Below are 21437 nucleotides of genomic sequence, written 5' to 3'. Positions count from 1 at the left end.
ACAGATTCTGAGGCTCGCCAAGTCCTTTATCACTGGCAGCTTGTTCTGGGATGACGTTGTCCCGAGTCTGGAGAAATTCCTCTTCCTGCGCTGCATGTTGTGTGCTGCTGAGATGTCGGGAGTGCTTGTCATTCCATCAGTCCTGAGCTGCCCTGTGAGCTCCGACGTGTCCTTGGATGCAGGGCCTGGGTCACTGCTGTGGGCAATCAGCTCACAGCGCAGGTGCTGAGTCCTGCCAAGGACGCATGTCGCAATGGGGAGGTCGTGGGGAGGCTGGGGACAAACGTGCTGCCCTGCGGCCCGCTCACCACCCGCCACTGGGTCGTGCGAGCGTCTGCAGAGCGCACACGGCGTCCAGGGCGTGTCCTGACACATTTGTCAGAGTTGCAGGGGGGTGACATAGTTGGTCACCTGCTACAGCTAAAGCACACTTGTGTCCGTCAGCATTCCCCTGTCACTTTGTCCCCCTCCCCGAAGGACTAATGCCCCCAGAAAGCTGTCCCCGTCTGGGGTGCAAAGCGGGTCTTGGTTTCGTGGCTTTTGGTGTAAAAGTGTGAGGCTGTGTCCAGAGAGCAGGAGTGGCTTCTGGTTCGGGGCTGGTCTGAAGCGCGTCTTCCACTTGGGTCTTGAATGGAAGAAACCACCACACAAACTCTCTTCAGGGCCGTGCCCAGGCTCGTCACATGCCACTTTTGTCACTTGGGGCTTATGGTCTGGGGAGGGAGACAGGTGAGACTTCCTGTGATGTCCACAAGTGTCGCAGGATTTCAGGGAGCCCTCGGCTCCCAGACACCATGACCCCCCACCTTTGTCTCCCTCAGAACCCCCTCCCAAGGTCAGGTGCTCACTTGTTCATATTGTAAGAACCGTACACAACACCTCCCATATCAGCTTTCGTTTTATGCTTCTCCGAGAACTTCTGTGTATGTTATTTCACTTATTTTGTCATCATGACAACTGTGAGGCAATACAGAGAACATCGTAAAGTCCATGTTTTAAATTTTCAACAGAACACTTGATTGTGTATTTTGTCACATTGACGTAATTTAATTGTTAGTGATTAGGTTTCAGTAGTTTACTTTCCCTGCAGGTGTATTTCAGAACTACAGAAGTATGGACAAGTGACGGTTTCATGCGATTTTTTCTTTAAAACACTTTATGACCTCGATAGCTGCCACTCTTCTGTGGGCTTTTAACTGCACCTTGTGCAGAACACACAGTCTCTAAGTCGGTGTTTGTTTTCCGTCGGGTACTTTGTGATGACAGGTTTGGGTAGCCTCACGGACAACAGCGATGCTCTAATGTGAGACCCAGGGTTTGGGCGGGCTGAGGGTCGGAGGCCGTTCTGGGAAGATTTCCGATCCTGACAAATGAGACCGTGAGAGCCAGTAGTAAGGCAGCTCGTAGAGGTGCTGACGATCTCTCTGGGGCTCGTCAAGTCCATTTAAAAGTGAGGAAACTCAGGCTCAAAGCCGCCTAGGAATCTGCCCGAGACTGCAGTCAAGGCTTCGTCCATTCAGGGCCTGTCTCCGGTGTGTCCTTTGTGCCCACCCTGTACTAATTTCCAGGGACACGACAATGAGCTACAGCGGGACAGGGCCCGTGGCCCCACAGCTTCTCGTCCATCAGCCGCATTAAGTGTGAAATGCACGTTCTGGAAGCCGGTCGGCGCCAGGAAGGGCAGCGTGCGTGTGCAGCAGCAGCAGATGGTGGCGTCCGAGTGGGGAGGGTTTCCAGCCCTGAGCCCGTTTCACGCTCCCGTGCCACTGAAATGGGGCTCCTGCCTGCCGTGGAGCTGGCTGTTTAACCTAAATTCAGGGCGTTAGAATGCTGCCAGGTCCCGTGGGATCAGTGACCTGCCTTCTAGCATCCCGGCACCAGGTGTTACAGTGGGACGTGACGTTTTCAACAGATCTTTGAGCCCCTTTCCTAAGAAATGCACCTGCTAGTGACAGCCCAGCATCGTCCGTCACCAGCTGTCCCCTCGTCCTGAGCGTCTCAGAGCTGCTGCGCCCGGTGAAAAGGCCAGTGTAGCCCCACAAAGCTGACCTTGTAGTGGTCAGAAGGTGATAAGTCGGCTCACCCCTCGGAGGGAGCCTCTAAAGACGCCCCAAGGTCATGAGCACTTAGTCCGATCTGATGATTCCAGGAGTCCTGAGGCCCGAGGCGTTTGTGACCACAGCCCTGTCACTTGCGTGTCCCCGTAGGTATGTGTCTGATTTCACCAGCACTCTCCACTCGATTCGCAAGAAGTGCAAGCTGGATGACTTTCCTGCCGACTCCCTTTTTCAGGAAGATTGGACGGCTTTTCAGAACTGCATTAGGTAAGTGGGGGGTCGTAGTGCCGTGTGCGGCCAGCACCGACACACGTGACGCGGTGTGTGGTGGTGAATGTGTGTGACGGGACTTGTTTTTTCCTGTCTCTGCCCTTTTCTTTTTTTTTTAAGCAAATAGTCTAGACTTTAAAAACAAGCCGTGAACAAAAATCAAGCAAACCAAACCCCAAAAAGACTCCTCCTGCTCCGAAAATATTTTTACAAGTTCTTGGTGAACTCCACATCTCCTTTGGTGCCTTGAAATGTTTTATATTTGTTTGCGATTCCCCCACCCCCACCCTTAGCCTCTGGTTTTTACAGACCTACAGTGACGTGGCGCTTGGGTCCTGTTTCTGGATCTGGCGCCGTGGCGCTAAATGCTAAGAGTGCTGTTTGGCCTGCACGGGGCCGTTTAAGAATTCTGTAAAAGGTACTGAGGTGACCCCCCCCGAGTGGCTGCTCAGTGCCAGATTCTGACTGTAGCCCGTGTGTCCTGTGGGCCACCGTAGGCACCCTGGTGCCCCAGTGGCCTTGGGAGTTTGGCCCTGGCCGTGTCCAGCCGGGGGTGCAGACGGCTCCATGGAGCCAGAGCTGACCCGTGGACATGTTCTGTTTTCTCACAGCGTTTCAGAGACTTTGGGTTAGTCGCCAATGTTTAAAAACCAGATTTAACGTCATCCGGATTTCCAACATCACTGAATTGGAAGCTCTGGAAGCATGACCCACTGGGGTTGGTAGCAAAGACCCCCCGAGAGACCCCCCCGTTGTGCCCTGGGTCTCCCACTGCCATGTGGCCTGACAGCGAGGCCACTAGCCTGAGGCAAAAGGCGACCTCGAAGCTTCTGTTCCTTAAGATCATTCTTCATGGATGTACCTTCTGAAAGGAGACGCTTCTCTTTCCCACTTCCCCTTCTTGCCTCCCCCTGGCCGAGGTGACACACACAGGTCTCGGGCTCACCGGGCAGACCCGGACCCTCCGAAGGCTCCCATCAACCACCACGGTGGGTCAGGACCTCCCAGCACCACTTGGGTGATTGGCTCCTGGGCTCCAATCCGGACTTGAACTTTTCTGCTGACCCTTAGGGTTCTAGGCGCTGCCTACGTGCCCCGCCATCCGTGGTGGCCTGGTGTGTAGGCAAGTGCCAGGCGCAGGGTTCCATTGTCCCCGAGGCCGGCGGGACAGTTTACTTTCTGAGGATGGAGTGCCGGGCACCCGGTGATGACAGGCAGGCTCCTGGAGAAAGTTCAGCGTTAATCCTTGCTTTGTCCTGACTTTATAGTTTGGTGTTGAAGGACCCAGTAGCTGGAGTTAGAGGCCGGGCGTAAAGTTACTTGACAATTAAAGGATTGTTAAGTACAGATCCGACAGGCATTCAGGCTTATCTCTGAGGAGCAAATGGATTAGTCTCCAGCTGCCTTTCATGTGATCTGAGAATTTTCTAGTATCAGGACAGTGGCAAATGGCAGCCATCAAACAAACATTAAATACTGAATTTTGGCTTTTACGTTTTAGTTGCACAGCCTTTGCAGCCCATTTTCTCAAGGGCAAAGCCCAGAAGCACCCGAGTAGTGTGAACATGTAAAATTATTGGCAATCGTCTTGTACAGAACTGCGATTCGTAGCTGCCAGGCCTGTGACTGAGGATGACAGGGACAAGCGTTTCCCCAGAGCGTTTCCTCGTGTGGTGAACTAAGTGCCTTCCCAGAATGGGGCACAGCGCCTGAGCGGTGAATAGTTAGATTCTGTGTGAATGGGACGCTGTTTGCGCTGTAAATGTTGGCATTCCAGGCACTTGAACGTGAAGTGCTTTTTGTTTTGTTTAGGATAATAGCCACCTGTGGAGAGCTCCTGAGGCAGTGTGGGGACTTCGAACAGCAGCTGGCGAGCAGGTAGGACGGAGCTGGGGCCTGACCCACGTTCAGGCTCGTGGTCGGGGAAGAACTTGACCCAGCACAGCAGTGACAGCGTATGGTCAAACCTGAAGCCACAGGGTTCAAGGGCCATCTGTACCTGGATGCGAGGTGTCATTGTCACCATTAAACGTTTATCAAACACGTAAAAAGGGCCAGGTCTGACCTACTTGGCAGTGGACACATGATTTTGATTAAATATGGACGCTTCGGCCTAAACGAGGAAACGGTACGTGCTGTCTCCAGGTTATGAATGTGCTGGGTCCCACTGCTTGTTTGCTAGTCCATTATTGGGGCTCAAAATACGTGTTCCTCTACAATGTTTATAAGTGGTGTGAGGCCCCCGGGCCGCCCACAGAACCAGGACTAACCCAGCCGGCCAGCCTGCCGGGTCCTGCAGCAGTGTTCCATGCTGCCCATGGGGTGCGTGTCAAGGGAGGATTGCTGGGGTCCCTCTGCCTCCCTTCTCTGTTCTGGCCCCTGCCAGGCTTTTCCAGGGCTCCACATGCCCCCTTCAGACCGTGTTTCCCCTCCCAGCGCTCCAGCCCCCACTCTTCCTCTCCCTTCCTCTCCTGTCATTCTCTTGGTACCGCTGAGGTCTCCACTCGCGAGTTCACAGAAGTGTGGTCCACAGAGCTGTGGGAGGGCCCTGCAGCACCCCCTCGCTCCTTGAATTGTCGTCTGTCCCCAGGTGAGGTGGTCTCTGCGGGAGAACTTCGGGCAGTGGGACGTGGTGAAGTGGAAGGGAGAGCACGAGGGCGGTCGGACCGCTCAGGGCAGAGGTCAGACTGGACTTGGAGTCAGGGCTCGAGTGGGCTGCTGCTTCTCCCACCTGTGTCCTTCCTTTCTGAGCCCACGGATTGGGTTCAAGTCCCGAGAGTGTTCCCGATGGTTCTCACAGTGGGGAAAGTTGTACGGCGGGTGACGTTGTTGTTTATAACTCATGACTTCTGCGCGTCCCAGTGCAGATAATGGGACGTCCCCGAGTGAGTGAAACCGAAGTGCCACAGCACGGGCGGGATGTGTGTAAATCGTACAGGCGATGACGTAAAGCCCCCCACACCTGTGTGCACACGAACACAGTGGGGGAGCCCTACAGGGGGAGTGAGGGGCCTGGGTTCACAGAGGACCCTAAAAAGAGGAGAAAATTGAATACTTATGGGTTTAAAAGAAAGGCACGTCGCTTACTATTGTCTTTTTTTTTTTTTTAAGATTTTATTGGGGAAGAGGAACAGGACTTTATTGGGGAACAGTGTGTACTTCCAGGACTTTTTTCCAAGTCAAGTTGTCCTTTCAATCTTAGTTGTGGAGGGTGCCGTTCAGCTTCAAGTTGTTGTCCTTTCAGTCTTAGTTGTGGAGGGCGCAGCTCAGCTCCAGGTCCAGTTGCCGTTGCTAGTTGCAGGGGGCGAAGCCCACCATCCTTTGCGGGAGCCGAACTGGCAACCTTGTGGTTGAGAGGATGCGCTCCAACCAACTGAGCCATCCGGGAGCTTAGCTCAAGGTGCCATGTTCAATCTTAGTTGCAGGGGGCAGAGCCCACCATCCCTTGTGGGCACCCTTGTGGTTGAGAACCCACTGGCCCATGTGGGAATCGAATCCTTCGGCTTTAGGAGCACGGAGCTCCAGCCGCCTGAGCCACTGGGCCAGCCCACTATTGTCTGAAATCTAGTTGTAGTTACAGCCTGGGCCAGCTTATTGCAAAAGTTAAAACAGTTCACAAGCATACAGGATAAATGCTGAAAAGCTCCTCACCCTAAAAGTTCTTCTCTCCAGAGAAGCATATTTGTTGAGCACTTTACACGAGTTACCTGCCTCATCCTCTCGGGGCCAAAGAGGGAGGTCCTGTTCTCACCCCCGTTTTTATAGGTGAAGAGACAGGCCTGGAGTCGGGCACAGGTACTGACTGTAAAGAAAGGAAGTTGCGGACATAGCTGTGTCTGAGGGGACGCAGCTGCGAGTCAGTGATTGGAGCTTGGACGTCAGCCGGGGCATCGGGACCTGACCACCACCCCCTGTCCTCAGTGTGGAGCTTCTCCGTGGGTGTGTGTGTGACATACAGACTTTCCTTCACCCTGAATGGAGGCGAAGCGTACATTCTAAAGGCTGAGGAAGGATCTGGTTAGGAGGCCGAATGGGGCCGTGACGACAAAGGGTGAGCTGCAGAGGCTGAAAGCCTGGTGCGTAAGACAACATACAGGGTGTGGCTGGGAGCCTCTGCAGCAGGTGACGTCCTGGCAGCTCCGAGCTGGAGGGGAACCAGCGCAGTTGCCCCCTGTGTTCCCGTCGGGAGGCCGTGCACGTGTGGCACCTGTAAAGCTTATCTCGGCCCCCCGTCCGTCTCCCTGCAGAACCCAGACTAGCAAGGACACTGCTGGGTGGCAGAGGCAGGAGTCAGAGACGCTCCAGGCTCCTTCAGTGACGAGAACGCATTCGCTCCCCGGCTCTAGATCGCGTCCTTGCCGAAGGGGGTCGTTTTGTGGTTTATGAGCTGAATCAGGCAGGGCCGAGTTGGGTGTCACCTGAGATTTCTGTGACACGGGGCTGCGTGGGGACTGCCACAGGCTCTGTGCACTTCCTGACGCTCACCTGGGACAGGTGTTAGTGGGACAGTCCGACGGAGCAGTGGGGTTTGGGGGACGCCGCATAAATGTGCAGGTTGCCGTGGGTGAGGAGTGGGTGACAACTCATGACAAGGAAATGAGTTAAAGAAACAGACGGACGTGGAACGTGAGCCCCACACTGGCCGCGTGGACCCCTCCCGCCCCCCGTTAATCCCGGAGCTTCTCGCAGGCAAGGACCTTGTTCAGTCACCTGGTGTTTCCGAGACCCAGCTTAGCGCCCGCTGCAATGATGAGGACTCGTTTCCGATGAGGGCAGAGCCCAGGGTTCGTTTCCATGGTTAGTTCACAGGTCCGGTAACTGCACGTCGTGCGAAATCCGACTCAGGATTAGATCATCTGGTGGGTGAGGAGGTGAGGGACAGGCCATTGGTTCCTCGGGCTTTGACCGCTTATTTGGCATTTCTTTATATTAGATTTGGTTTTTATTGTGGAGCACGTTCTTCGACGTTTTAAACTCTGATCTCAATTCTTTAAAACGTTCCCACCTGTCTGTTTTTCCCCCCTTGGTGCCAGTGTCCCCGGCTGACTGGTTGGCCCCACACAGGAGTTTGAGGTCCCAGAGGGCAGAGACGGAAGCTCACTGGGCTCTCAGCCGCCTGCTCCCCGTACCCAGGCTCCTGTCACTCACAAAGTAATCGGGAGCCCCTGCCAGTGCCCGGCACTCAGGCTAAGGACACTTGTGTCCTCACTGTCTGGGGGGCAAGAAATGAGACGAAATGTGACAGACGCCACCGAGAGGTGCGAGGCTGATGGGAGCGGAAGACTGAGTGCCTAGGGGACGCCGGGAAAAAGTGGGCAGGGAGCCCCTGGGACCAGGAGCCCCCAAGGAAGTAGGGTTGTCGCAGATGCACAGCAGAGGGCTGAGTGTTCCGGGTGGAGGGGGCGTGGGCCCGGCCACACGTGCACGGAGCTGTGGGGTGTGGGGCAGGGCGGGCACTTGGCGTGAGTAAGGGGTGCTCATAAGGATTCGAGGCTCCTGCCACGGGGGACCCTGGGTGCCCTGCTCAGGCCTGTTCTCTTCTACCCTGGGGGCACTGAGGGGTCTCTGGGAAAAGGGCAAATCAGATTTGTCTTTGGGAAAGACCATCTCTTAACCCTTGGGAGGGCAGAGTAAGTGGCGTGTGGAGGGATGGGGGCGGGGAAGTCTGCTGGGACGCAGGCGAGGAACAGTGATGATTTGAAGTAAGGCGGTGACAGTGACCCCAGGTTTGGCAGGTGACAGACCCAGCCGGATGACCTGTGGGCCTGAGCAGCGGGGAGAGCTGGGACTGACCTTAAGGGCGAGGCAGGTGGCCGGTGGTGTTGGCAGTGCTTCCCGAGGGAGGGCCTGTCCCTGGCATGTGTTTGCAAGTACAGGCATTCCTTGGCAAACTCATAAGGTTTGTTTTTGGAGGAAAAAAAGGCGAGTGAATCTAAAAGCGGCCTCGTGCGAAGCAGGTTTCTTCGTGAGAAATTCCCATAAAACGGGTTGGAAGCAGCCACGTTGGGACACAATGCAGGGTCTGTTGTCCTGGGTACATAAGTTCGTACAATTCTGTACCCGTGTACGCGTCAGCTGGAGGGTAAAGTCGGGCAGAGGAGAAACTGTGTCCGGGTATGTGTATGGGGGTCAAGTCATCCTTGGACAGATGGGCTTCCCCAGCAGCTCTAGAGGGGGGCCGGCACCCATGGGCTCCTTCAGGCCGTTTCCCGTCCTTCTCACACCGGGCAGGCGCAGCTTCTCTCAGTCGATCGCTGTAACACCCAGACAACGGAAGCAGACTTCCCAGTGTGGGCGAATACCAGCCCCACACCAGGCCAGGCTGGTGAGCGCGCGTCCTGTGCGTGGGGGCCTGTGGCGAGCTGCTGTCCCTGCTCTCCAGGGGCCAGCTGTCCCCCTGACGAGTCTGGTGGCTCATGTGGCTTTCACTGCCCCACGCAGTGGAGCCCGTGTAACAGGCGGGGACGCACAGGAAGTGCAGTGTCCCAGGCTGGAAGAGAGCGGTCGCTGCCCGTGCCGGCTGGTGTCATGTTAGGGAGACAGCACGTGTGTGGGCTGTCAGACAGGAAGTGGCACGTGGTATCTGTCTATGTCGTGCACCTGAGGTCCCACTCACTCCTAAACGGCGAAGGGTGTCTTCTATGAAGGCGGAAATGGACCCCAAATCCGTCTGGCTCGTGACGGTCTCCTGGGATTGAATAAGGAGCAACCTGAGTGCTCCCAGAGCGGTGCTCCATACAGGCAGCGGGGGTGTAATGCACAGCTCTGTCACTGCAGGATCCTGTCCACAGCCGGGAAGTACCTGTCCGACTCCTACAGCCCTCGCAGCCTGGCCGGCATCCAGGACAGCGTCCTGACGGACAGGAAACCCTCTGCCAAGAACCCGTGGCAAGAACACAACTACCTCCAGAAGGACAACCCTGCTGAATACGCCAGCCTGATGGAAATCCTTTATACCCTCAAGGTACGCGGCCAGGCTGGTGGCGTCTGGTCACCCCTTTCCCCATCTGGGCGTCCTGGCCTGTGCGTGGGCCCTGGGCGGTGGTGTGTCCTGCTGCCACTTCTGTCTCATTTAACGACGCGGTTGTAGGGAGCTGATGACCTAACTGGGTCGGAAGGGTAGAGTAGGAATCGGGAAACGGAGCTTCCCTCTTGAGAGGAGGTAGTTGGACCACGTGACTTTAGATCTGCGGCCACATGAGCTGCCTGTACTTCCTCCCTGAGTGGGGCCTGTCAACAGCCCCGGCCCTCGTGCAAGGACAGTCCCCTTTTACTGAACGGAGAGCAGGGACTGGAAAGTGTACTGATGCTAGTGGGCAGCCGGAAAGGGGGACCCCAGCCCAGGAGTCGGGGCAAGGACAAGTCAGGTGCCCCTGCAGTGCAGGTCCCTCCACGTGGGGACCTGGGGGCAGGTGTGCCCTGCTGGCTGTTCCTTCACTGAAACTCAGTTTGTCTGCCGTACGGCTGCCCTTGACTTTGAGCTTAAACCCTTGGGGTCCAGCGATAGGAGAACCTCCCAAGCAAGGAAGCGAGTCACATAGCTCCCTGGGAACGGCGCCCACGGCTCTGAGAGGGCCACAAGTGTCCTTTCCAGAATCATGTCCACACCCCCTGGGTCTTGTTTGACGCTCACTCTCGTGGTGACAGGCAGAGGAGACATTGCTGCTCCCATGGCCCTGAACGCAGTCCAGAGTTATCCCTCCAGCTGTGAGCTCTGGGGGGGCTGCAGTGGGCCTCTGGGCACCCCCTCACGGCCTCCCCTCGCCTGCACCCCGGCCCCCCGCCGGCCGCGTGTGAGTGGACAACCCTTGTTAGCGCAGGTCTGCACGTTCACTCATCCGTGCTTCTATGATTAGGGGAACGCGGCTCTTTATCTTTATTGCCAATCTGATTTGTTTCTGTTGGTCCTAATCGGTTCATTTATAATGGCAGAAGGTTCCGCTTTCCACCTCTGCATTTTCTCAGGCCCTTTGGAATTCCTCGGGGTCACGCAGGTTGTGCACACGCTGGCTCGCGGCCCAATGTCATGGACCCGACCTTGCCGGGGTCTGGGCTCGTCCATCACCCCTGTTTATGGGGGACACCTCTGGGGGTCTCCTCCCAGCTCCTTATCCCTGCGGGACAATCACAGGGTAACGCTTCCTAACCTGCCAGTCGCAGTCCGTGAGCTGTGTCAGCTCCAATGCGACAGAAGCACCTGGGAAGGTGAATTGAAATGCGGATTCTGGACTCCTGCACCCGCCGGACCCAACCCACTGGGCCTAGGAGAGCCCATCTGATTAGGCGTGTGCCAGGGTCCTGGGGTGGGGACCACTGTTGTCTGGAACCCCTCGCTGTTTTCTTCTCAGTGGCTTTCAAAGCGTGTGACTAGCTAATAACCTTGCTCGGGTTCAGGGCCCAACAGACGGCCTTTTGCCTCCCGTGTCCTAGGAAAAAGGGTCCGGTAAGCACAACCTGCTGTCGGCGTCCCGAGCGGCCCTGACGCGGCTGAACCAGCAGGCGCACCAGCTGGCTTTCGACTCGGTTTTCCTGCGCATCAGACAGCAGCTATTGCTCATCCCCAAGATGGAGGTGAGTCCCCCAACTGCGGTGACCCCCGCCCTGCCTCCTTCCCAGAGCTTCAGGAGGCGCCCCCTTCGACTCGCGAGGCCCCAAGTCGCACTGCACAGCCTTGGTCCTCTGCACCTCACCGCTTAGCGAGACTTTCTCTTAGTTGCTGTCGCCGTGATGCTGTGTCTCCAGGCTATTTCTTGGGGCTCGCACTGTGGCTCAATCGGCTTCGGCCCTGGGGGGGCCCTGGAGGGGCCTCTGGGGCAATAAGGGAGGTCACGAGCCCCTGGGTAGGTTGGGACAAGTCAGAGGTGCTGTTGTCTTGTGAGATCGTTCTGGAACTTACGCAGGAGAGTGGCTTCCCGGGTCTGATCTGGGGTTTTGTGGGGCTGTTTGCAGGGTCCTGCCGTGTTCTGTCCTCGATACCTTTTCTGTTTTGGCTTTTCCTAGAGCGGCTCACTTTTCTTCCCCACCTCTCTTCTTTTTTCTGCTCGTCCCACTTCCTTTTCAAGGGATTGCCTGTCAGGCCGGTTTCCTCTGCTGGCTCTGGCTGTTCTGGTCCAGGTCACATCACGTTCAGTTTGGAATCTGTCCCCTGGTTCATCTTCCTCCCTGTCTCCCCAAGTCTGTCTGCATTCGGCTTTTTCTGTTTTGAAGATAGTCTTTTGGGAAAAATCCAGTTATGGGCCTTTAATTCCCAGGAGGTCCTTTTAGGAAGCAGTGAAAGTGGGTTTGGCATAATTACAAGTCCTTGGCTTTGTGCTGCCCCGCTGCAAGCACCAGGCCGGGAGGGGGGCCACTCGCCGTTGGCTGTGTGATCTCGGTAAGTCTCAGCCTGCCTCTGCATCGCCGTCTCCATCCATAAAATGACACGGCGGAACGACATGATTTCAGGGTTTTCTCTACCCCTGGAATTCTGTGATTTTCATTCTTTATGATGTTTCCACGCAAAAGGCCAGGAGGTCGACTGCATCCAGATTTGGCATTTCTAGCATGGTCTGGGGGAGGTAGAGCTGGAGCACAGCCACCGCTGTCGGCAGACGCGACGTGGATGACTGACAGCTGTGTGTGGTCCTGGGTCACCTGGGTCACATGGCTGAGGCCGTTCCTTCCTCTGTGGCCTCATTTGCTCATCTTCAAAGTGGGGACTGGGTACTTCTCACCATACAGACATGTGAGGATTAAATGAGTTTGTACATCACAGAATTGAGCACAAATGGCTGCCACAGAGCAGACGCTTAATAAGGGGGGGGGGGTTTCTTCCTTTCTGTCATTCTCAATTTTTAAGACGAATGACGGTTTTTTTGAATAAAAGTTACTGACCACGCTCCCGTTTCGATGGCTGTGACTGACTCACCTGCTCCGACAGGTGAGGGCACTAGCTTGCTTGCAGCTCTCGTCTCCCTCCCTTACCTCCAGTCTATTTTTATTTTGTCCCCTCTGAACACCTTCATCTTCTGTCCTGGGACCGTCCCTGTCCAGTTCTTGGTCTTGGTTCTGCACAGCAGGGGGTGCAGCTCCCACCTGCCCCCTCCCGCTCTGCGCCCCCAGCTCGTTAGTAGGACTGGGTTCTTGGTGCGCGACTGGCCCTGCGCCCCGGATGTGGGGCCGGGCAGGCAGCCCTGGAGCTTCCGACCTCCACCCAGGGAGGTGCCAGCAGGGCAGCACTAAGGGGCAAGCCTTGTGGTCGGAGGAATTTGGAATCTAAACCCTGCTGTTAGGTGTTTGCTTTTCATGTTTGCTTGTACGTTGTACCGCCCTCTTACATGATGGGTATAAACCCACACTCCGTTCCAGAATATACTGGAAGTTTCCCTGTGTTACCTGGGAGGTAACCTCTGAAGGAAATTTTAGGTCAGTTTTGAACCATTGAAAACAGTGCACGCGTTTCCCGGCCGCGCGGCGCGCCCACCTTCTCTGCCTGCTTTTCAAGCCCCTCCTGCTTCAGGGCTCCGAGCCACCCATTGCAAAGCGCCTTCCTCTGTCACCTGGTCCACTCGCCCTCCCCGCCTGCTCACTGCCGGCCTCGCTCGGCCCCAGGGCCTCCGTCCTCAGTGCTGTCCCTTGGATACGCTCGGTGACACTGGTCCTCCCCACGGCTCAGCCCTTGTCCCGTGCTGCCCCACGGCGTCCCTGACCTTCCTCTCTGCAGCGACTTCACCACCACGTTGCCATGGTTCCTTCTCTTTAAATGGCTCCCGTCTGTGTCCGTGGCCAGAGCCCTACCTCGGGGCTCATGGTCTCTGAACTGCTTCTGGAGCTTTCTCTCTGCTCCCCACCCTCGGTCTTTGGAGCTGCTGAGGGTCCACACAGCGGCTCTCGTTTCAGCTCTCCCCACCCAGAAGCCTTGCCGAGCTCTGTTTAAAGTGTTTTTATTGTGGAAATTTCCCTGCGTATGTGAGACAGGGAGCTCCACGTCCTCACCACCCTGCCTCAGCAGGGCCCAGCCTGGCCATCCTGTGTCACATATGTCCCTTGTCTGCAATAAGAGAACTCTAAAAATACGGTACTATAATCGCCACTAAAAATTTTAAAAATAACTTCTTAATATCAATCAGTGTTCAGATTTTCTTACAAACGTCATGATTTAGCTGAATCAGAATGCGGATTAGTCTGCACATTGGGGTTGGTTGGTAGTCTTATCTGTCTTCAACTGGGGGTTTCCCGCCCCCTCCCGCCCCGTCCCCTCACAGTTTGTTGGAGGTGAGCCTTCTCTTAGCCTGGTGTTCAAAGCTCTGCGTTCTCTTTCCGGCCTCTTCTTGCACCTTGTGTGTCCAGCAGCTGCCGCTTCTCTAACCACCCTGAGCTGCTGCTCCTCTGGACACTTGTTGTATGTGCCGCTGCGACCTCTGGAAGTAGGGGCCTGTGTGTGTTCGGGGTAGCGCTGGGGAGATGGGGGATGTGTGGAGTCTGGTCCCCCAGGAGCTCCTGGAGAGCAGGGGCCGCGTCTTACTGTCTGCGTCGTCCCTGCAAAGCCGACACGAGGCCCCGCACGTCTCAGCACCCGGTCCACGTGGGCCTCGGATGTTCCTGCTCAGTGACGTGGGAGTTACCTGAGAAAAGGGGGCCGTTTTGAAACGAAAGAGGGTTCTCACACAAGAACACAGCGTTTAGAAAATTGTAGGTGTGGGGATGGGGGAGGAAGGAGCTTGTCCAGAGCAAAGAACATTCTACAGACGCGCTTGAGCTGGAGAGCGTGAGAAGGCCAGCACCGCTTAGCCCTGCGGGAGCCGGGGTGGACGTGGCCATCGCCGCCCAGGAACGCTGCTTACAGGGTCAGGCCACCAGATCAGGCATCGGGTGGCTGCAGAGAGCAGCTGCCACGTGACCTCGGGACTTACTCCAGGAGTCCAGCCACAAAGGGCCTGTGTTCCAGGCTGGCTTGAGGGTGAGTCAGGTTGGAATTAAGCTAGACGTCTGTGAGATGTGCCAGGCTGAACGCGTACCCTCGCGCTGCTGGTGGTTGCCTCCTCCACAGAGAATGACCAAAGGCCCACCCGGTGAAGCCGTAGCCATTCATTCCACTTTCAGTGACAGAAGAAGACAGTTGGTGCTGAGGGTCTCCCCCCAGACGGGGCTCAGGAAGAGGACAGAGGGGCCGCTGTGGGGTTTGCAGGCCCTTCCCGTCCCCTTTCCCTCCAATTCCTGCGTCAGTTGGGAAGTAGGTGCAGAAACGCCCGTACAGGTGAAAGCGGCGGCCTTAACTCAGGCCTGTGCTCCTGGCGAGTGAGGTTTGCATCCCTGCAGCCCGACAGGGCTTCCCCGGCCTCCCTCCCACGATGACGGGTTTTCACGTGGTCTCTGGCAGATTTGGGGGGTCCTGGCCTCTTGGGAGTGCTGAAGACCCCGCCCCGTAGGGAGACAGCGCAGAGGGTTTCCACTGTCCTTTGTGCTTTCGGGGGACAGAGGCCCGGTACCCACGGACATGTGGTGTGATGGTGGGTCCTGCCACCATCTGCGGGGTGCCAAGATGGCACAACCTCCTCGCTTGCTGGCTTCAGGGCGGTGCTGTAAAGATGAGAAGCCCCTGGTCTGCCAGCCCCTCGCTGGGAGCGCTACGAGCTTGGCGTGGCGCGGTCCAGGGCCTGGTGCTGACAGTGTGTCCTCCTTCCTCCTCTAGAGCTGGAGCACAGCCGGCATTGGAGAAACCCTGACGGACGACCTGCCCACCTTCAGCCTCACCCCCCTCGAGTACATCAGCAACGTAAGAGCCCCTGTGCTTTCCTCTGCTGCTCGCGGCGTTTCGGGCTGCGTCTCGCGTTTTGATTCTGGCCCTTCGGGCACCGTAGTTCTTACCCCATCAGTGCCATCTGGACCTTTGCCCTTGGAAAGTCTCCATCCACATCCAGGACTTGAAGGAAATGCCGCTGATGTCCTTAAACCAGTGGATGAAACACGTGCTGATTTGAGAACCTCCCGCGCCCCCCCACCCCGTCCCCCCAGTGTGGCCAGAGGCTGTCAGAGTGAGTCCAGGAAGGAATTGTGACTTGGGGAGCCAGGATGCAGGTGGCCAAATTCTTCTGTCTGGTGTTTCTGTGTGTACGTCGTTACGAGTTCAAATTCAGCAGACTGTTAGTGAGCACCTCCTGTGTGCCAGGCCTGTGCTGAGTGCTCTCGTGTTTATTCACAGCGGCAGCTAAGTCTCTCCACAGAACGGTAGTTACAGAGGCTTATGTTTAGAAAGAGCAGGGGGAAGTCTGCAGGGCAGCGGGGCACCGGAGGCCCTTCCTCCCGCGTTCACGCCTGGACGCCTGCTCGTGGCCTTTCCTTCCTTCCTCCTGCACCTGCTCGGAAGTGTGTGTGTGTGTGTGTGTGTGTGTGTGCTGTACAGTGACCTGTGTGGGGCCGTATACCCAGCCAGGCGCCTCACGTCACCGAGAAGGCTGGTCTCCGGTGGTTTTCAGGTGGGTGGTTCCTGCCTTGTGCCCTCCCTCTGGACCCCTCTTCCAGGAGTTATGACTCCACTGAAAAAGGCACAGGGGAGTTGTAGAGGTATGTGGGTGCCCCAGGTGTGTGGTGCCATCGCGCCCTGTCCACCTGAGCAGCGTCCAGTCCAGAGTGGCCGTCGTTCTCCTTCCGTCTTCCTGGGCGTTACCGGTTTCCTGCACTGATGAAACTATTCACATGTGGGTTGGTCTGTACAACCAATGGGAATAATCTCGCTTTTAGAATCGAGCCCATGTACGGACAGTCGGCATTAATTCAGGAGACGACGTTGCTGGAAGGGCCGTGAGGTTACAAACTGAGCTGAAGTTTGCAGAGCAGGAAGGAAGGTTCGGACGCGTTTCCAGGCAGGGCCTCTCCCACAGCTGTGACCCTCCTGCGTTGCACACGTTGTACGTGGGGCAGGAAAACGATCGAGCACGCACTGCAAGGACAGCGCCAGGCGAGGGTCGGTGTGGGAGACAGGACGTCCTGTCGACGACAGCTCCGCTGCTGGCTGGTGGCAGTGTCACAGCATAGGCTCTGGGGGACAGAAGTGGGGCGGGGAGGCGGTTGACCCAGCGCAGCTCAGTTAGGACACGCGGTGACCTGTGTGTGCGTCACACGGGGTTAGTTTCATCCTCGCCGCAGCCCTTTGAAGTAAGAGTGAGGTCATCGTCATTTCAGAGATGATGAATCCAAGGTCCTGACAGAGGACATTGTCCCATGTCACGCAGTGGTAGGGCCGGGACTCAAACCCAAGTCCGTCTGCCCACAAAGCTTTTCGTTTTTCCTGAGCCACTGAGTCCCAAACAGCAGACCCAGGAGTATTTATGGACTGTGCGAATAGCAGGCACATATCCACAGGGGCCAAGGGGAGCGTCCCTTTCCACACCGATTTCCTAAAAGTAAACACAGACGCGTGGACCCAGCCTAGGAGCCACCGTGAGGCCCCCAGTCTCAGGCCACGTGCTCGTGTGGGATGTCAGGTTACTGAGACCTGGTGCCGAAATGCCGCTTTGCCGTGTTTGCGCGTGCCCTCACCCGCACGGCCATGGGAGTGTTATAAAGGGACGCAGTGGGACAGAGGCCGTGAAAAGTTAAAACCACACAGACACGAGGTGTCACTTCAAGTAAAACTGGGCCTGTGAATTGAGCCAAAGGTCATGGCGACCGATGAAAGGGGCCTGGGGCCTGCACACAGTAGGTGTGCAGGAAGCGCTTGCTGAGAGGGACTAGAAGGAAGGATCCCAGCTCCAGAATCAGCATCCTTCCCTCCCCCAGCCTTGTGGGGAGATGAGAATGTCCCCAGGGTGTTGGTGAGGTGGGTAAGGGGCCACTTGCCTCGTTTGAGGGAAAGATTGTACAAGTACATGAAAGGGGAGAATGCTGATTAATTTACCTTACCGCCTGTGCACCTCTCTGAAGGGAGACCAAACCATCACATTTTTGTTAGCACGGTGGCCCCTAGGACATACAGACTTACGACAGCCAGACCACATGCAGTGTTTGGAGCGCGGTGTAACCATTGTGTAGTTCTCTGGGCTGGTAGATTCTGGAGTCTGTGTTAACTTCCGGCTCCCACGGTCTCGGGGACCTGCCGCTGGATAGGCACATGTGAAGCTAGGCTGAGAGTCCTGAGACTTTTCGCTTGCAGAATCAGTATCAACTCTGAGTCTGGAGAATATGGATCCAAAATAAAGCAACAGGCTCACAGACCTTTTTAAAATATATGTATTATGTTGTCGTAACCTGAAAATCAACCTTATTTTGAAACAAATTCTTAACCTTGAAACACAAAACAGTTACGAGTTGTAATAGAAATAGGCGTCTAAAATACACCCGTGATGACATCACATGTATCTGACAAGCACTGTGTCATCTGTGGGCTTGTCCCCAAAGTCTAGGCACCCTACCTTTTGAGATTCCCCAGCAGCCAAGAGGGTTTCCTCAGTCTTTATTTCGTAGGGTTTGTATTATGAAAACAATACAGTTTCCCCTCCAAATCAGTTTCCAATCACACATGGCTTCTTTTCCAACAAAATGCCTTCCTTCGCCCGGTTCCAAAACTACCGCGGCCGTTAGAGGGGCGGCTGCGTGCTCTGCCTGCAAACCGCCGCTGACCTTCTGAAGGTGTTGCCATTACCAGGATGAGCACGGCCGGAAAAGTCAGGCCCGGGTTCCACCCTGCGTGCGGAGTTGTGTCTATCCATCATCTGCCTTCACATGAGTGTCCTGCGCAGACGGCCCACGGGCATCGGTGTCCGCCTGAAGGTGCCTTCCTCTTGCAGATCGGGCAGTATATCATGTCCCTCCCGCTGAACCTGGAGCCCTTTGTGACTCAGGAGGACTCTGCCTTGGAGCTGGCACTGCACGCGGGAAAGCTGCCGTTCCCCCCCGAGCAAGGTGAGAGGGGCCTGCAGGCCGGGGAGGGGCGGCCACCCGTGGGGCACCTTTCCCCTCGTCACACACGGTCCCCGGGAAGGGAAACCCCAGCCGGAAGCAGGATGGTAGCGATGGTCGAAAATACCACAACCACAGCAAGAAGCCGGTGTGGGCATTTATTTCTCTGTTCCTTTCTCTCGCGATGTTTTATTACGAAGCGTTCCAACCATGTAGCAAATGGGGCCGCGTCCCACAGCACGCTCCCGTGTATAATCGAGGTCACATTGTGACCGTGCAGGTTTTAAGGACCAGACGGTGAGCCCCCAGTAGGGACTCTGACAAGACAAATGGGTTTTTCTAAACAGTGTAATAAGTAGAAGGGAGATGTGAAAGTCTCTGTGAGCCTTCTTCCCACAAGGAACTTGAACTTCGGGAATTTTGAAGGGCTCTCTGCAGGGTCATGTGACACAGTGGGTCCCAGTGGGGGCCTGTGCAGGACAGTGTTGGTCTGGGCCCTGCTGGTCCCCTTGCCAGCCAGTCACCCCGTGTGAGCCACAGGGGCAGGAGGTCCCTGGAGGCTCGGCCGCTGTCCTGGGTTTGTGACCTTGGGGTGAGTGAGAGTGAACATGCCGCCCAGGGGGTGCTGGGCCCAGTGGAGCCCCCCACTGTCCAGGTCTAGATTGCAGTCTGGGGGGTCAGGCTCTGGCTGGTCCTGAGGGGCTGCGGCTGTGTGTGGCCCTGAGCCAGAGCCAGCGCTGTGTGGACTGTGGCTCCAGACAGGCCACGTTGACAGTGGCGTGGCCAGATCGTTCCAGAGCCGACGGCCAAAGCTGCCGTGCCGCCGAGCCCAGCTCCCCGTCTGCCTGGCCTGACGTCCGCCTTGGCCTTCTTTTCTTCCTGCCCGTGGTCCATTTCCTGCTTCCTGTTCTCTGACTGATGAGTCCTGCCTGCTTGAAAGCCTCAGTAGCCCCTGGAACCTGGGGACGAGACTCAATTCCAGCAAGTGCTTGCAGCCCCCGTCCTCGCCTGCTGGGTTTCTAGTGGTCGTGGGAGCATTTGGCCTCTCTTCTAGCTGGGTCATTTTTCACTGCTTGTCCACGTACTTTTTATCGTGTCGCTGTCATGTCTGCCCCCCTTTCCTGCTTTTGGGGGTGCCCCTTCCCCGTGGAGACCAGCCAGTCTCTTGCTGACTAGCTACCCTCTCTTGCGCTTCTCCCCCAAAGCCTGTCTGTCCCTGTACGGGCTGTCACCTTATAGCCGTTGCCCACTTCCTGCTTCCTGGGTCTACAGGATTCTGGGTGACCTCCGTGACCAGCCCTGCCCTCACACCGTGTCCCACTGCTCCCTCCCCGGCCTCACGCTGGCTCTGACACCTGCCATGTGTGTAGCACTGAGTGTGTGGTGGCCGTGCCCAGGGCCCCACGTAACCTGTGCAGCCAGGACTGTTACCAGCTCCTGAGCGGTGGGGTCAGCTTTGAACGGGCGTCAGTCATCTCTGAGGTGCTGTTCGAGCCTTGACCTTCTGTGTCCCTGGCCAGGCTGTGCCAGCCGTCCTGCCTCCTTCCTCTCTCTGGGCGTGGGGCTCCCGCCCCCGGGTCTGCTACCCGCCCGCCCCTTGCTCTGTGTGTAGGAGGCCTCGGCCTGCGTGACTGCCTCCACCTGCCTCTGGGAGCTCTGCCTGCCTCACCTGCCTGCTTCCTGCTCTGTCCTCACGGTCCTTAGTCCGTACCGGGTGACCTGAGATGTCACTGTCCTGCTCCCTGCGTCTCCCTCGAGACGGCAGCGCCTGGCACGTCTGTGTGAACAGTGCCGTCGTGGGCCAGCTCGCCAGGAGGCTCAGGGGAGTGGTGGCCTAGCGCTTGTCCTGAGCGGGTTCTGTGTTTGGCGCCCACCTTCCCCTCCCCCTTCCCAGGCGACGAGCTGCCCGAGCTGGACAACATGGCTGACAACTGGCTGGGCTCGATCGCCAGGGCCACCATGCAGACCTACTGTGACGTGATCCTCCAGATCCCCGAGCTCACGCAGCACTCCACCAAGCAGCTGGCCACGGACATCGGTGGGTCCCCGGGGCAGGCGGTGGGGGGACAGCTCCGCCAGTGCACCTGGAACCTCCTTCCAGGCCCTTGCTTAACGGCGACCCCTGATTTGGCTCGGAAGCTTGTTCAAAGTGCGGCCGCTGTCCAGGCCCCGCCCCCAGACGTCTGTTTTCTGAAACGTGTCCTGACAGCAGCTGTCACGGCCGCCATCCGGCATCCTCGCAGCTTACAGCCTGATGGGTCTTGCCTGCGCCAGCAGGTGGGAGTGGGGACTTGGAGAGCTGAAGGACTTGGCTGAGGTCTCTGTGACCTCGATACCTGGCCTTCTCCACTCTGCCAGAGTCGCCCAGCTTGCCTGGTGCTTAGATTCTTGGGGCCCAAGGGCTTTCTTGGAGGTTCTCATCGACGTGGTCTGGGGTGCGCTCAGGAGTCAGTCTTTAGGACCCCAAGAGGTCGTCTGGGACGTGTGGGAACCTGCGTCATATTAGGCACCCCCCCCCACCAGCATGGGGGCGGCTCTGCTGGGACATCTTTAATGTCTGCTCTGATGAGCTCACGGGGCCAGCGGGCCCCAGTGTGGAGCTTCCGGTGAGGTCGGCTGGAGAGTCGAGTGTCTCCGTGGGTAGGGGGTGGTGGGATGGTGCTGGCCCTTTGCAAAGTCAGACTTCCTGGACTCGGGCCTCACTCAGGCCCGACACCCTTGGAAAGACCCTCGGGGTCGAGGCCACCTGCTGAGGGCAGAGTGGACACCAGCATTTGGGGGCTGGGGTGTCTCGTTCTTACATGGGGGGCTGTGGGGCCTGTTCCTCCTGATGCTGAGTCTGGCGAGCTGTGTCTGCCCCCCGCCCCCACAGACTACCTGATCAACGTGATGGACGCCCTGGGCCTGCAGCCCTCCCGCACCCTCCGGCACGTCGGGACGCTGCTGAAGACCAAGCCCGCGGACTACAGGCAGGCCAGCCGGGGCCTGCCGCGGCGTCTGAGCAGCACGGTGGCCGCCATGCGTGGTGTGCAGTACTGAGCCCGCGCCCGGCAGCTGTCCAGGTGGCTTCGTGCGGAAACGGCTCGGGATTGGGCAGAACTTGTTTGAAAAAGACTTGGTTCATTTGTATCATCACAAATAAGTTGTAAATTAGGATATATTATTTATTAGAGGAATTTTCAGATGACTTTTTAAATGATCCAATCTTGAAAATGGAATTAATAAACGCTTTGA

The 21437-nt window shown here is 57.0% G+C and overlaps 1 protein-coding gene across 2 annotated transcripts in view; it reads left to right on the top strand.

The window, feature by feature from the left end:
- Nucleotides 1-21437, top strand: part of COG7 (component of oligomeric golgi complex 7) — a 43083-nt gene extending 21646 nt beyond the window's left edge. Inside the window, exons 10-17 of one of the 2 annotated variants that reach the window (XM_033101804.1) lie at nt 2208-2324; nt 4140-4205; nt 9105-9291; nt 10758-10898; nt 14998-15081; nt 18092-18206; nt 20098-20241; nt 21076-21437. In XM_033101804.1, the coding sequence (XP_032957695.1) occupies nt 2208-2324; nt 4140-4205; nt 9105-9291; nt 10758-10898; nt 14998-15081; nt 18092-18206; nt 20098-20241; nt 21076-21242 (1021 nt within the window). In that variant the 3' untranslated portion in view covers nt 21243-21437. The remainder of the gene's footprint in view (nt 1-2207; nt 2325-4139; nt 4206-9104; nt 9292-10757; nt 10899-14997; nt 15082-18091; nt 18207-20097; nt 20242-21075) is intronic. The other variant, XM_033101805.1, reaches the window with a different exon arrangement.

Source organism: Rhinolophus ferrumequinum (genome assembly GCF_004115265.2).
Source record: "Rhinolophus ferrumequinum isolate MPI-CBG mRhiFer1 chromosome 15 unlocalized genomic scaffold, mRhiFer1_v1.p scaffold_54_arrow_ctg1_1, whole genome shotgun sequence".
In the NCBI taxonomy this organism is placed as follows: Eukaryota; Metazoa; Chordata; class Mammalia; order Chiroptera; family Rhinolophidae; genus Rhinolophus; species Rhinolophus ferrumequinum.
The sequence above is the reverse complement of the archived record's forward strand: the minus strand, read 5'-3'. Positions and strand labels throughout refer to the sequence as shown.